This window comes from Nerophis lumbriciformis, linkage group LG08 (assembly GCF_033978685.3).
Source record: "Nerophis lumbriciformis linkage group LG08, RoL_Nlum_v2.1, whole genome shotgun sequence".
Classification (NCBI taxonomy): Eukaryota; Metazoa; Chordata; class Actinopteri; order Syngnathiformes; family Syngnathidae; genus Nerophis; species Nerophis lumbriciformis.
Window position 1 is genome coordinate 23,384,648 of NC_084555.2, and position 15,179 is coordinate 23,399,826.

Consider the following 15,179-nt stretch of genomic DNA (forward strand, 5'->3'; position numbering starts at 1 on the left):
AAAAGTCTTCAACAACCGAGAAGAAGTCCACTGTTTGATTATAGGGACGGCGTGGCGCAGTGGAAGAGTGGCCGAGGGTCCCTGGTTCAATCCCCACCTAGTACCAACCTCGTCATGTCCGTTGTGTCCTGAGCAAGACACTTCACCCTTGCTCCTGATGGGTGTTGGTTAGCGCCTTGCATGGCAGCTCCCTCCATCAGTGTGTGAATGTGTGTGTGAATGGGTAAATGTGGAAGTAGTGTCAAAGCGCTTTGAGTACCTTGAAGGTAGAAAAGCGCTATACAAGTACAACCCATTTATCATTATAATTTAAACTGTTTTGTATTGCAATATAAATTAGGGACACTGACTTTCTGCCGGACTAGGTAGGGCCCTAAAATTTCTGTGTTAATAAAATTGTGGGTGGAATAACGGAATTGGCCCAAAAAACAAAAACGTGGAAAGTTGTGGAAATTGCCAAAACGTGACCGAAATGCGGTCATTGTTAGGACACATTTACGAGGACCGGTGCACCTCCTCACAAACATTCAACTGCTACCTCCAAAATGAACTTTTCACAAACCTCCATGGATTTTATTTTGAATTTCATTGCATGACTCCCAGTGAAAAACACTGTGCTGCTGCTGCTGCTAATACAAGTCACCTGTCTGTTGTTGACGTGACCGCCCACGCCAAGGATTGTAGCATCTTCAATCAATCAATCAATCAATGTTTACTTATATAACCGTAAATCACGAGTGTCTCAAAAGGCTGCACAAGCCACAACGACATCCTCGGCTCTTAAACATCTTCATTGGTAAGTTAATTACAACTCAACAGCTTCCAGTACTGTAGTTTGGCTACCAAATAATACCTGATGCATACTTGTGTGTGTGCTTTCTTTTGCTTGAAATCATGATGTAAACTTAAAACATTTATTAGTACATTGTTATTTTATAATATTGTTTTACATTGACTGGAAATACTGGGAAAAAAATTATCCAATGTTGTATGGTATCAATAAAAAAAAAAAGGATTTCTGTATTTTACTCACGGACACAAATGATGGTAAAATAAGTGTAAATTCGTAGTGTCCAAAGTGTGGCCTATGGACAATTTTGGGCTATGGACATGTTCTCAAAAACAAATGAATTCATTATAAATTAGGTATATTAGATATAAGACTAACAACTATTTGCTTTGTCAGCTATAACATAAAAGATAAGATAACAATGTTTTTTTAGTAGTTGAATATATACTGGTACATTTTATTGGTTTTAGCATATTTGATGTACAAAATGCCCACCTGCATTATTTCACTTTTTTTAGTATGCAGCCCTTGTTGGAAAAATGTAAACCCTGTACCACTATAAATGGTAACAGAATTCAGGAAAAAAATTATAATTTAGAAACAAATAAACAGATTTCTTAGGGCCCAAACTCTGTGTGTCATTAAACTAACAAATGCAATTCTGTAAAGGGGATTGGAGAGAGCATCCTAATTTTACTGTAGCCTATCTTGTAAGCAAATATGAGCTATTAATAGGAAAAAACACTTCAAAGTTGTATTAGTATTGAAGTAAAATATTTCAATACACTGAATGAGGTGCTATGCTTTGCATAAAAAAAATCATGTAGGATTGTCTAAATGGGTGCTCTGATACTCGATGTACAAACTTTGAGTCAGCACGGCTAAATAATTTGACAAAAGTCGCAAGGACATTTGGAATTTCACTCCGCAGCCAACAAACAATCTTAGGGTTGTGAGGCAGTTTTATGAATGAGCATCGAGACGAGGGTAATCTCGCTGGGCCTCGAAGCAATAATGAGCTCATCTGATTACTTAGCTACTGGAGGGTTCTCCCGTATGCGGTCAACTGGGAGCTGAGACCTCATGACATTGATGAACAAATCAACCCTGAATTATTCATATCTAACTCTGTTTTGTCAAGATTCTGTAAGGAGTACTGTGGAGGAGGAATTATGGTGAGTGAGAGTAAAACATTTTCTGAAAGGGAAATAAATGGTGTAGAGCTATGATGAGTTGACATACAGCTTGAACATGAGACTCCTTGTGAAAAAATGGGGTGTAGGGGGATATATCGCTCTGCAAGACTTTTTCATAATTGAGTCATGAAATCGAAAATAATCCTTCTGTGATTTATGAATTTTACTTTTAGTGGGAAACACCAATCTCTGAGGCTAGCAAAGTAATTTATAAATACGAAACAAATACACAATACTTAAGAATTCATTCAATATCAATTATATACAGGATACAAGCCAGCAAGAACAGCTAACATCCTCACTCAGTTTGAACGCCTTCTTTCAGCAGGTCTCTAAACGTCATGCATACATGTAATTCATAAAAAAGGACCCCATAAATCTGTCATGTTTTATGATCTCTTAAAATTTTTGGAGTCAGTTTGTACACACACAGTTTCCAACTGATGGGTCAACGACAGAAACCGGTCCTTGGCCTGATGTACAATGAGACACCACAACTATCGCAGCAGTTGGGCTTAAAATAATACAGAGCGCACGGCTGACTATATGTGTTGTTTGCATTGGCAGCTTAAAAATCACAGCTCGACGTAATGAGCAGTTTCATCCTGGCTCTCATCCATGTCTCCAACAGTCATTCCCACTGACTTGACTGTTGTCTGTCTGACCGGCCTGTTTGTCGTCACTGTGTGGGAGAATGTTGGGGCCGCACTAATGGAATTTGATCATGTAGCCAGCAGAGAGAGAGAAAGAGAGAGAGAGAGAGAGAGAGAGAGAGAGAGAGAGAGAGAGAGACACACACACACACACACACACACACACACACACACACACACACACACACACACACAAAATGCTTTTCAAAGAAACAGTAACCTTATAGTCCTTTAGTAATAGACCGAGGAAACTAATTCTAAACGAAAGGCCGAGGCTCAAGTGCCTTGGGTTTTGTACAATTCCGTTTGTACGCTGTCTGCGCGTAACAAATTAAACCCTTTGTCTGCATCTAAATCTGTGGAATCGAGTGCCCAAACACAGAATCCCATACATTGGTGACTCGACTCTGTGCTTTTTCTTTTGAATTTGATTGCAAAATAACTTGGATAAAGAAGGTAGGAACCACCATTGAATTCAAGAAAGAACTCGTAGAAAGGTGGCATTCATGTGGCTCACCCCTCGACTCTCCTTCTCTATATTCATCAACAAAAATCTTCAATAATGGTAAAAATAGGTTAAATGTATATATGTATACATCAATTATATTCGTCATTTATACTTTATGTATTCCACATTGTTTTTATGCACGTAAAATTATAATCATTCTCTAAAAATGTGTTGTGTGAGTATTTTTGTTGTTTTAGAACAGATTAATTGATTTTCCTTTATTTCTTATGGGAAAAATAGATTGGGTTTTCGACCTATTCGGTCCTCACCTGAACTTTTGGAATGGATTACTAACATAAAACAGCATCATATTGTAATTTTATATGGAATTCCTGTGACAGGAAGTAGGCATGTCAAAGAAGAGAGAGGACAGAGTTTAACTTACGGCAGCCATGGAGTTGATTCGGTCAATGTAATAGTCAGGCCAGCTTGTAGCTAGTTTGTTGGGGTCCTCTTGTTCCTGTACAGGGATACAACAACAAAAATATATTAAAAAAAACAAAAAAACAGGTTTTATTGCATTAAACAGTAAAATGTAGACTTATGGGCAGATAACAGTACATCCATCTCAATAGAAGCTAATCAAACATACATGACTTGGCACTGATATATCCAGGGATTTAATGAATATACTGTACCTGTATTGTGGTTTTTTTTAGATACGTATATATATATGCATATTTTCTATCTCAATGCACACCCTTTTCAGTTTGTGAAATAACTCATATACTGCATATCAAGAGTTGAAAAGTCTTGTCTTACGAAATAACACATTTTATATAAGGTTTTTTTGGAGTAAGTTCACAGGCCTTATTTAGTTGAATCTCTTAGGATTCTGTATTGGCCAGGTCATAGCATCCATCCATCCATGTTCTACTGCTTGTAGCATCTCATGCTAATACTTCTCCAATTTTTCAAACAACTCTACATTTAAACAATTTGTCCTGACCAATTGTAGCTTGCATGATGCCATGAGCAAACCCAAGATCATGTTTCTCTTTTAGCCGAAGTTAAGAACATTTGGTAAAACATGTTCTTGTCAGACTGTGCACATCCATAAAAAATGGAAACAATTCAAAAGCTGCCATTAAATCTCACTGAGAAATTTAGCAAAATAGGAGATATAATTTTCATTTGCTTGCACTGGATGAGTATTTTGAAAGTCAACATAATTCAATATGATAACAATTGTAGGTTAATCATCTACGTAGTGTTGCGACAAAAATATTGAGTTAATCTGCTTAATTTGGAGCACCAGAAAAACAGTTTTCTTATAAATGTTTTTCTAAATGACCATTAAGAAGAATTAATCTGTTCACTCTTTAACACTTGACTTGTACACATCTATATTTTAATGCCACACACATGCCATTTTAGTATTTAAAAAAGTCTAACAAACTTGCTTCTAGATGTACATAATACAAATAGTTTAGCAAGAATCAAACCCACTGCTATGTGAATTACACTTGCGCAATGCCATCAATGTCGATCCCTGCCATTGTAATCAGGAACATTCCTGTTCTGCATTGCACTCTACTAGTTTATAAGCTGAAGCTAAAAACAACTGAAATATAAAATGTGCTCAAATATCATATAATAAACTAATTCAAACAGCTACACGCAATGCCAGACGGATCCTCAAGTGGAGATTAAGAACCGATGGTTGGGAACATCTCTGCGCTGCTGACTCGTCTCCGCTCGGGATGGTGTCCTGCTGGCCCCACTATGGACTGGACTCTTACTAGGGACGGCGTGGCGAAGTTGGTAGAGTGGCCGGGCCAGCAATCGGAGGGTTGCTGGTTACTGGGGTTCAATCCCCACCTTCTACCATCCTAGTCACGTCCGTTGTGTCCTTGGGCAAGACACTTCACCCCTTGCTCCTGATGGCTGCTGGTTAGCGCCTTGCATGGCAGCTCCCGCCATCAGTGTGTGAATGTGTGTGTGAATGGGTGAATGTGGAAATAGTGTCAAAGCGCTTTGAGTACCTTGAAGGTAGAAAAGCGCTATACAAGTATAACCCATAACCCATATTACCGGTATGTTGGATCCACTATGGACTGGACTCTCACAATATTATGTCAGACCTCGACATCCATTGCATTCGGTCTCCCCTGGGGGGGGTTACCCACATATGCGGTCCTCTCCAAGGTTTCTTATAGTCATTCACATCGACGTCCCACTGGGGTGAGTTTTTCCTTGCCCTTATGTGGGCTCTGTACTGAGGATGTCGTTGTGGCTTGTGCAGCCCTTTGAGACACTTGTGATTTAGGGCTATATAAATAAACATTGATTGATTGATGAAGAACCTGGAGGCCTTACTCTGCCCTCGTCTGAATAACAGCCTCTGACAACATTCAATGTAATGTTTACACTTGCAGTTTCATGAGCTACACTAAGTGCTATAATTCTTGTAATTAGCATTCCATAGGATTTAGTGTTTTCAAGTCATATTAAAATGCAAACATGAATATTTGACTTTCAATGGCTTTTGTGATCTGATTACATGAAAGGAAACATGCAAACAGGAAGGATTGGTTATGAATGAATGTGAATACAAACACATGAAGACTTAACACAAGCATACTTATGTGTGTAACGTAAGAAAGCATTCCAGCTGCATGCTCAGCTGAGGCACACAAAGGTCAAGCCCACCCTTCCATAAACAGCAAATCCACACAGTCACAAAACACAGACCATACCATGTGTCTAGTGACGTTAAATATGATTTGCACTCAAGAAAGAGCAGATGTGGACAGTAGCTGTCTGCTCGGTATTCCTCATCAAAGCTATTTACCTTCATATTATAAACTGTTGAGGGGAATATTGCTACTGGGAAGCCCAAAAACTTAAGCGAAGCCAGAGTCCACAAATATTTGACTGTGTGGATGCCAGCTGATTGCATTTGCAAGAGGGACCGGTTGCTAGATTAGAAGGAACTACATATTTCAGCGATCTTCCGGTTGTATAAGAAGCCATTCTAAAGAGTTTTGTATCACTAAAAACATTTCTCTGACAATAATAATATAGTTCACAGATTGTAAAAGTCCTACACACACAATGTACCTTTCAAGTCAATGTTTTAGGAGCAATAGGGGGTAGAAATCCCCTCAGCCACAGTTAAAACCAAAGCACTTTGAAGTGTCATTTGAGCTCTCTTCTGTTTATTTGGCTCCAAAATGTACTTCAACTTACAGTAGACAGTGAATGCTGTGGAAGAGTTAAGGAGGAGGTAGAGCGTACACATGGACCACCATATTACATGTGTTGTGACTGCACATTACCAACATAAATGTTTTTTTATATTTCTGGGCCACTGATTTTTAAAGTGAATTTCAACTTGGTGCAGTATTTAAATGCGAGCAACAGCCTACAGTATTGTAATCAGTGGTAAGTCACATGTGAACACATTTTTTGGGGAACAGAGGTCCTGCATGGAACCTTAAATAATGTATAAATAGCATATATTTAACCAGATTAAAATGTGTGTGGAATTGGGGGGTGGGAAGTAGTTGAGCCCGTTACTTAATGTGTATAATTGGCCATGGGGAAAGTGCTGGCATGTTAGTCAGCAAAAGTTTCCAATAAGACAATAAAACATAGCGAGTAGGTCTTAAAAAAATGTTTTTTATAGAAATACACCCAACAAAAAGAAATGTAAAAGGGTGTGAATAGATGCATAATTCAGGAGTCTTAATTGCTAATTCACCATGGTATATAGAGTATAAAAATTATGGTTGTCTCCCTCTGTGGTGCGATAATAAAACAGCATAGATAAGATAATTTTTAATGTAAATATTAAAAAAGTGGCATGAGATGCATAGCCATCTGTCATATGTCACTATGGGAGCATGTTAACTGTTGTAGCTGAGTGGTCGAGTCCAGGATAATGTAATGAAGCCAAATGTCTCAGAGTCCATTGGGTGGATCTCAGAAGGTGTAAACCAGGGGTCCCCAAACTACAGCCCGCGGGCCGGATCCGGCCCCCCAGCATTCAAAATCTGGCCCACGGGAAGTCCCAACTTAAAAAAAAAAAGTTTTTATTTTTTATATTTATTTTTATTTTTATTTTTATCTTTCCTTTCTAATCCATTTTCTACCGCTTGTTACTCTCGGTGTCTCCTAGCCGCTCAGGCAAATCATATTGTCTAAAAATGAATTTTCCCATCGATAACAGGACAATGTTAAATGTTGATGAACATCAATGTTAATTGATGTTAAATGACAAAACAGATTATAAAGACAATATATATATATATATATATAGCCTGGCCCCCGGCCAAATTTTTTTAACCCAATGCGGCCCCGAGTCAAAAAGTTTGGGGACCCCTGGTGTAAACGGTCCACTTTGTTGTCCAGGGAGCAAACATTGGCCAGGATGATCAATGGAATAGCCAATAGCCTAGCACAGATCTGTACGCACTAGACCTCCTTCTGCTTCATCTCACATTACCTGCGGTGCTTCTTATATGGTTTCCGCCAGTTATTGGGGGGTCAGGGCTCTGGTGAGCTGCCGGGCGATGCCTATTTCATGTAGTTTATATGTCGTCTGGCGTGTAAAGTCCACAAAGCGTTTCTGCCAATGACTAACTACAACTTTTGACAGTTCTGGTTTGGTGGGTTTGGTGGCAGTACGGTGCCAGGGTTGTGACCTCTGGGGAACTTTTTTTTGCTATACTAGAATATGATGACGTGTATGCTGCCCTTGGCTTTACTGTAACTACGGTGGGACACGAGGAAAGACTAGTGTGTTGTTTGCTTTAATGTTGATAAGGATACAATGTTATGCAGAGGTGTACTTATAACAATTTTATAGATACATGATATCATTTATAGTCGCGCTGGAGAATGGGTGGCGGGGGGGCATAACAGAAAATCACTGAGAAGCACTGGTCTAAGTCAACATTTTCAAGATATTCTCTTCTCCAGCTTTCATTAAACAACACATTCCTTTCCAAGCAGTGATGGGGATGTTAAACATTCCAAAGGGTCAATATCTCCAAAGAGAATATTTTTCTACTGAAGCTAGGATATAAAATCTCACCTAAAGGCAAGAAATGGACAGGATATTGAATTCTGGGAGATTATGTAATACTTGCCATTTCTTACAAGTTACCAGCATCACAGAAATGTACTATAATCACAGCTACAATACCTTTGCCTGATGGAGCCAAACTGTGGGCATATTTTAGGCCTATTTTGCAGAATAGGCTTAAAAGGGGCTCTATTCTGCAAAACCATACCTGTTTTTGTGTATTTGGGATCTGCATAAGTCCCGAAAATTTGAAATTAAACCATGGAAAAATGGCAGCAATATTTTTTTTGCTTTCCTTCATACTTCCTTCAAAAGAGTAATTTCTGACGATTTCCCCAATGGTGAAGTCAGTGGAAATCTGAAAAAAAGGGTAGTTTTACTAGATCTTTGCGCGAGTCCGCCTCTGGCTCGTATATGCACATGCATCCTTGGTTGTTGCCATTTGTAATAAAAATGTGAGTATATTTCTAACTCAGGGCAGTACAGTGCAAGCATTTAGTCGCATTTGTGACAAAAAATTGGTCGTGTGAGTAGTGGGAAAAAAAAAAGTAGCACAGGTGTGAATACAGATATTAACCCTTTAAATAGCATTTTGCTCGTAAAATAAATCCCTCCAAATTTGATCAAACTAGAGTAAAATGTTTCGCCCAACTGTATAGCATGTTTGAAATAAACCTAAACCATAACCAAATGGATAAGTGATTGATGCGGAAATGTCACTGATCACTCTGTGCGCACTGAAAGCTGTGTGTGATTCCGATCTAACAAAGGTTTTTACTCATTCTCTTTCTATGCCACATCAATATGGAATGCACTCCCAACAGGTGTAAAAGAAAGGGCATCTCTATCCTCCTTCAAAACCGCACTAAAAGAACACCTCCAGGCAACTTCAACCCTAAACTAACACCCTCCCTTCCTCATCATACCTCTTCGGATTGTAAATAATCAAATGTAGACACTTTTTCTTATAATTTCTGATCTCTCTCTCTGTGTCCACTACTTGCTTTACATATCCTACCAAGTCAGTACTACACTGTTCCAATGTCAATTTCTCTGATGATGCAATTGTTGATGACTGAAGTGTTGATACCAACCAAACCTACACCCCCCCCCCCCCCCCCCCCCTCCCATATCCCACACCCCGGGTTGTAAATAATGTAAATAATTCAATGTATATACTCTGATGATTATCTTGTGTGATGACTGTATTATGAAAATAGTATATGTCTGTATCATGAATCAATTTAAGTGGACCCCGACTTAAACAAGTTGAAAAACGTATTCGGGTGTTACCATTTAGCGGTCAATTGTACGGAATATGTACTTCACTGTGCAATCTACTAATAAAAGTTCCAATCAATCAATCAATCAATCAAAAAAGTGTCCCTCCCCTCTGCACCATGCATAGAGGGGAGCAAAGCTGAAACCCCTAGCTCACACACTCCGTCTTCCAACACAAAAGAAACATGGTCTTAAAACTTGACACAAGCTGCACTGCGCGCTAGTAACTAGGAGGGTCGGAAAGAATATTGAACAACAAATCAATGATTGAGCATGACAAACTTGCCATCCAAACAACAACCCGATTGTTGACAAGAACAACAGCCATGGCAGCCCATTCGATCTTTTTATTAAGCACAGGTACCACAAACCAGTGAACGATTCAAAATAGCTGCCATCAGAGCCGACAAACTGCCGGTGATAGCCTGCTAAGCTAACAAAAACAGCTCAGGCAAAAATGACTGTGAGACTCAAAATTAGCGAGGACTCGCTGACGTCACACGTCACTTGGAAACAGGCACACACAGACACACACACTGCTCTCATATATATATATACTTTATATGAAACTTTTTCTCAACTGCATTATGCTAGATATTTGAAGTTTTTTTTAAGTAATGCATTAATTGCTTTCCCTAGTAATTAATTACATTTATTAAATAGTAATTTTGTTAGTAATTCAATTACTTTTTTGGTAAAGCAAGGAGTAACTAGATTTAATTACTTTTTAAAAGTTATTTTCATGAAGCCAGGGCTGCCAAGCCTCATGCTATGAGGTTGACAGTCACACAATTTTTTCCTCGCGACATGTCGTAGTTTGCGTACTGATTGATTGACAGAAAGAACTAATCCCAGACCAATCCATAAATTATTGTTCCTAAATCTAGCCAACCACGGTAGGCACCCCGCAATGTAAACCAATCAGAAGCAACCTAAAGCGGGTTTTGGCGTCTCTATCTTTCACACACACCTCAGCGCAGTGATGTCAACTTTGATAACATTGACTCTCCCTAAATCAAGTATTTTTCCAACTCTTCTTAGTGACATTCTTTCTCAAAAGCCATTAGCGACAAATCTAGCGACTTTTGGGGATGTATTGGACACATGAAAGCGCGAATCACTCTAACGTACAAGTGGCAAATGAGGCTTTCCTCACAGGCAGTAGTACCCTGTCTAATGAATGTTTGCTCTTAGACAGCTGGTACTGAAAACACATTTCGTTGTACTTTCAGCGCAATGACAGTAAAGTTCCATTCCATTCCAGTCCGAGCAGAGAGGAGATGTATACAGACTCTGTGCAAAGCTGCCTCTGTCTCTGCCTTGGTTTACAGAGTGAGATTAAGGTAAATGTTTCATCACTGTCACGCTTCAAATAAAAATAAACCTATCATTCATGTTATGGCCAGTCAACTCTCCAACAGTATCTTTTGTAATCAATTGTGCAAATAAAGCAACGATGTCATCCATCAACTTCTAGCAACTTTTATGACAGCCAATAGCTACTTTCCATACTGAGGAGTTGGCAACACTGGAAGATGAAGAGCGATCAGAAGAGATGGAGGACGGAGATGTAAAAGAGAATTTATAAACATTATGTAAATTAAAAAAAAAACAAAGAAGATGTTGTCATGCCAAAAAATATCGATGTAATCATAGTACCGGTAGTATTGACTAGATACGCTCCTGTACTTGGTATCATTACAGTGGATTTTAGGTGTAGATCCACTAAAGGCGTTTGTTTACATTTTGACGCCGGTGAGCTACGGTGTGTAGTGAAGCATGTTTAGCTATTTCTCGTCCTGCAGGGATGATACTTGTAAGAAACATATTTTATTTGTCGCCATGGAGGCGAAGATTAGTGATTTAGAAGTAGCTAAAACACTGCGGCTGAACTTTAGCCGCTAGCTAGCTAGCCATATCTTAGAGCACCTCTTCCAGTGGGCGTTTCAGTGTTATAGCTTCACCTTTATTGTTGGTTTTTAAGCCAAAATGTGTCGGTTCTCCCTTTTCTTTGTACACACTGTGTCTGCTTGTAAGTACTCCGTGATAGTGCGCTACCGAACATGATCGTCTGCTAATAAACCAGCAATGACACGACGTGTACTATACTAATACCGGTATACCGTACAACCCTAGTGCACATGTGTATCTTGTTTGAGGGTTAATAATGAAATTGTGATATTTAAGACATTTAATATTGCTCCTAAATTTTTCATGTGCTACAAAACATTTTCTGTGCTACAGTACATTTTTGTTGCATTTAGTAGCACTGGTGATACTTGTGAAAAAGCTTAGCATACAGCCCTGTAACTTCCAGTATATCGGTCAGTAGACTCCATATGGAAGCGCTAAAACTACAATATGGCTGGTGGAGAGAAGACGTAGTCGAAGTGGAGGCACGTAAATTAGACCGCGCATCTTGGAGAGATTGTGAGAGGGCAGCTGGAAGATGGTCTGTAAAACGTAATCTGTGCAAAATTTTGACCAAAAAACCACAATTACATTTTATGTAGACCACAAAGAAGTATTTTTTTTACTGAAAAATATACAAAAATAAATACAAGACACTTTAGAATAGAAATATATAGGTGAATAATACCATGTTATTGTTTTTTTGTGCCTGGCCCAGGGGTGTCGAACTTGTTTTCATCGAGGACCACATCGCAGTAATGGCTGCCCTAAGAGGGCCGCTTGTAACAGTGAATGTAAGAATATAAAAGTATAATCGCATCACTATATTATTGCACAATTGCCAATGCGTTTGGTTATTTGGTTTGTGTACGTACAACATGATGGATAACTTGCTTAGAAATCGTAAGTCAAGGTGACAAGCAGATATTTAAGTATTTATTGTTATTTTTACAAACTATAATACGGTATATAATAATTAGGGGTGCTAAAAAATGTTTATCACATCCGAATCCCAATTTTTATTTATCTCGATAGTAAATTGATGAATAATTTTCAAAAATTGCATTTTTGTAATTTTTTTTGACCAATTAATTAAAAAAAAATGTTTTAGGCCATCTCTATGCTTACTTGGTGCGCGTATATGTCGTACGTCAGTAAGCAAAAGGAGGTTTTGTAAGCTGTAAGCTGTTTTGTTAAGGTGTTATTATTATACCAAATAATACATTGCAAAAATCAGTTTGAATCGAGAATCGTGTTGAATCGGGAATCGATTATGAATCAAATCCTCACCCCAAGAATCGGACCCGAATGACGAGGTGCCTAAAGATTCACACCAATAACAATTGAATATTTGTTGCATGAGCAGATATCAAAGTTTAAAACATATTAAATTTCCTGTTGTCATGGAAACAATGAAAACATTTAATAAGAAAGATGAGGTATGTACATTATTCCCAGGCTTTCGCGGGCCACATTAAAAGGCGTGTCGGGCCGGATCTGTTCCCCGGGCCTTGAGTTTGACACGTGTGGCCTGGCCATTCCATTCATTTAACGTGAACTATAATTAAGTCATCATTTGACAAAAAAATCATCATCACGGCCTTATAACACACTGTGTCAGAGCAGCATTACCAATGAGAGTCAGAGGATGCTACGGATTATTAAGTGCTAATAAATGTAACATCTTGTTTCTATACCCAGAGTATTCACATGAACCAACACAAAAGCACTCTAACAAATCCCAAGCTAGCGACAGGAATGCGACACCCACATGCCAACTTTCCTGGCACACAGGCATGACCACCGATGTAATCTTACACACACCAACACACATAAACTCTCATTCTGATAAGAGATCAACACCGCTAGCTGAAGTGGGGATCAGAGGTGAAGATACAGTATGACCGGTTTACGTAAGGCCTCAATGAAGGCCTTTACAAGCTGTTCTAGTTAGTCATGGTACAGAGTGTCCATGTTTCTGCCAATTCCCTTACAGCACTGCTTAATAGAATTAGCAAAGCACTGTACAAAGTGTCGGATACAGGAAACAATGTTAGGTTAGCAATTTGAAAATTAATAGTTTCAACATTTGGACAATAAGTAAATGTGTTTTAAATAAGATTTTTTCGTACAGAACATTCAGTACCAAGTACAGAGTTTCCACTCAAGAACAGTCAGTATAACTGCCTCGTGATATAGTCACCAGTCCACTCAATAACCAAAAAATGTGCAATCCGGATTTTGAAAAGCAGAAGTCATGCTCACAATCGCACCAAAAAAAAAGCTTGAGCAAAAAAAAATGTCCTCAAAGTCTGTTGTTTGAGAACAATTCCATCTTAAGCAAAATATGAAAAGGTAAAAAGACTAGTGATTAAGACGAAAGCATCAGGAATGGAGCTACAATCAGATACTATTAATGCAGCATTTGAGGCAATAAGGGAAACAAATTAATAATTCAGACTGTCCAAAATATTACCCTTGTCTCCATCATTGCATTTTCTAAAAAGATACATTAACAAAAAACTTTTTTCAATCTTTTTATTTTATTCTATAATCTTATATTTTTATTTTTATCTTCAGATGTGCATTTATTGGAACATTATCTTATAGCAGCTTATATGTTTCATAGGGATGCTGAACATTTTTTAATTTGAACCACAATTCTTATTTAATACAATTCTAAATTGAACATTGTTTTATACATTTTTAAATAATACATTTAAAATAATTATAAAAATATATTTTTAAAAGATGTTTTTCAGGCCATCTCCGTGCAAACTTGTTGTGCGTGTACGTTACACATCAGCAGCCAAGAGGAGCTTTCGCAACCTGTAACGTGTTTGGAAAAAGTTGTACTAGAATGTTTATACCAAATAATACATTGCGAGAATTGGTTTGAATCAAGAATCTTGTTGAATCGAGAATTGATTCTGAATCAAATTGCCACACTACCGTGAGTTGTAACATTCATATTCCTAAAATGTCATGTTCAATTTAATAATAAGGCTGTTAACACAAAAGCTAAGCAGTTTTATGTTTTGCATTTTGTTTCCTCACTGTACCAAACCGTGACCTAATACTGTACATACCAAACTGTAATTATGCTATACCGTTACACAATTAAGGAGCAGTATTTATTAGTGTCTTAAAGTCATGCTACACCAGAGAGCACCACACAAAAACTCAGTTCAGAGAACCCAAAAAGTTTAATTGCAGTTTTATGATGCAACTCCATCTTTAAATTTACAACAGTAATAGCTATGTAATAGATTTTTTATGGTTTTCATGTTATATTATTTTTATACTAACTGAATATTAAAAAACTGAAATATTCAGTATAGCCAAAAAATGTTTGTACAGCTATCTGCTTGTAAAAAAGTTGTGCAGGCAGTTCTTTGCAGTGTTAGAGCTTGTTAATATCGGTCTTGGGAGACAAGCTAATATGATAATGCAAGCTTTATGACCTGCAACCCTCTCGGCTCGATGTGAAAAATCAACTTTATGTTACTTTTAAACAACACATAGTCTAACTTTAGAGGCTAAACTGTTTTATTAGGCCAGCTCTCAAGAGCATAATGTTTTCAGTAGACAGCCACAAAATGGATGTGGCATTCCTTTACAGCTAACTACATTAACTAGTTTGTTTTGCAAGTGAATGAAGTTAGCTTGTCGCTGTTGCTGTCCAAGTGTTATTCAACCTCAATGACTGTCAATGTTGCCAGGCAGAGGGACACGGTTTATCTTGTCAAATCGCTGCCATGCTATAATTCTACAGAACACAGGATATTACTGTGGTGTGTGCATTTCA

The 15,179-nt window shown here is 38.1% G+C and overlaps 1 protein-coding gene across 5 annotated transcripts in view; it reads right to left on the reverse strand.

Moving 5' to 3' along the window:
- The window catches only part of daam2 (dishevelled associated activator of morphogenesis 2), a 166,739-nt gene that overhangs the window by 62,758 nt on the left and 88,802 nt on the right, over positions 1–15,179 (reverse strand). For all 5 annotated transcript variants that reach the window (XM_061968499.2, XM_061968494.2, XM_061968496.2 and 2 more), the window contains exon 4: positions 3,533–3,607. In XM_061968499.2, the coding sequence (XP_061824483.1) occupies positions 3,533–3,607 (75 nt within the window). The remainder of the gene's footprint in view (positions 1–3,532; positions 3,608–15,179) is intronic.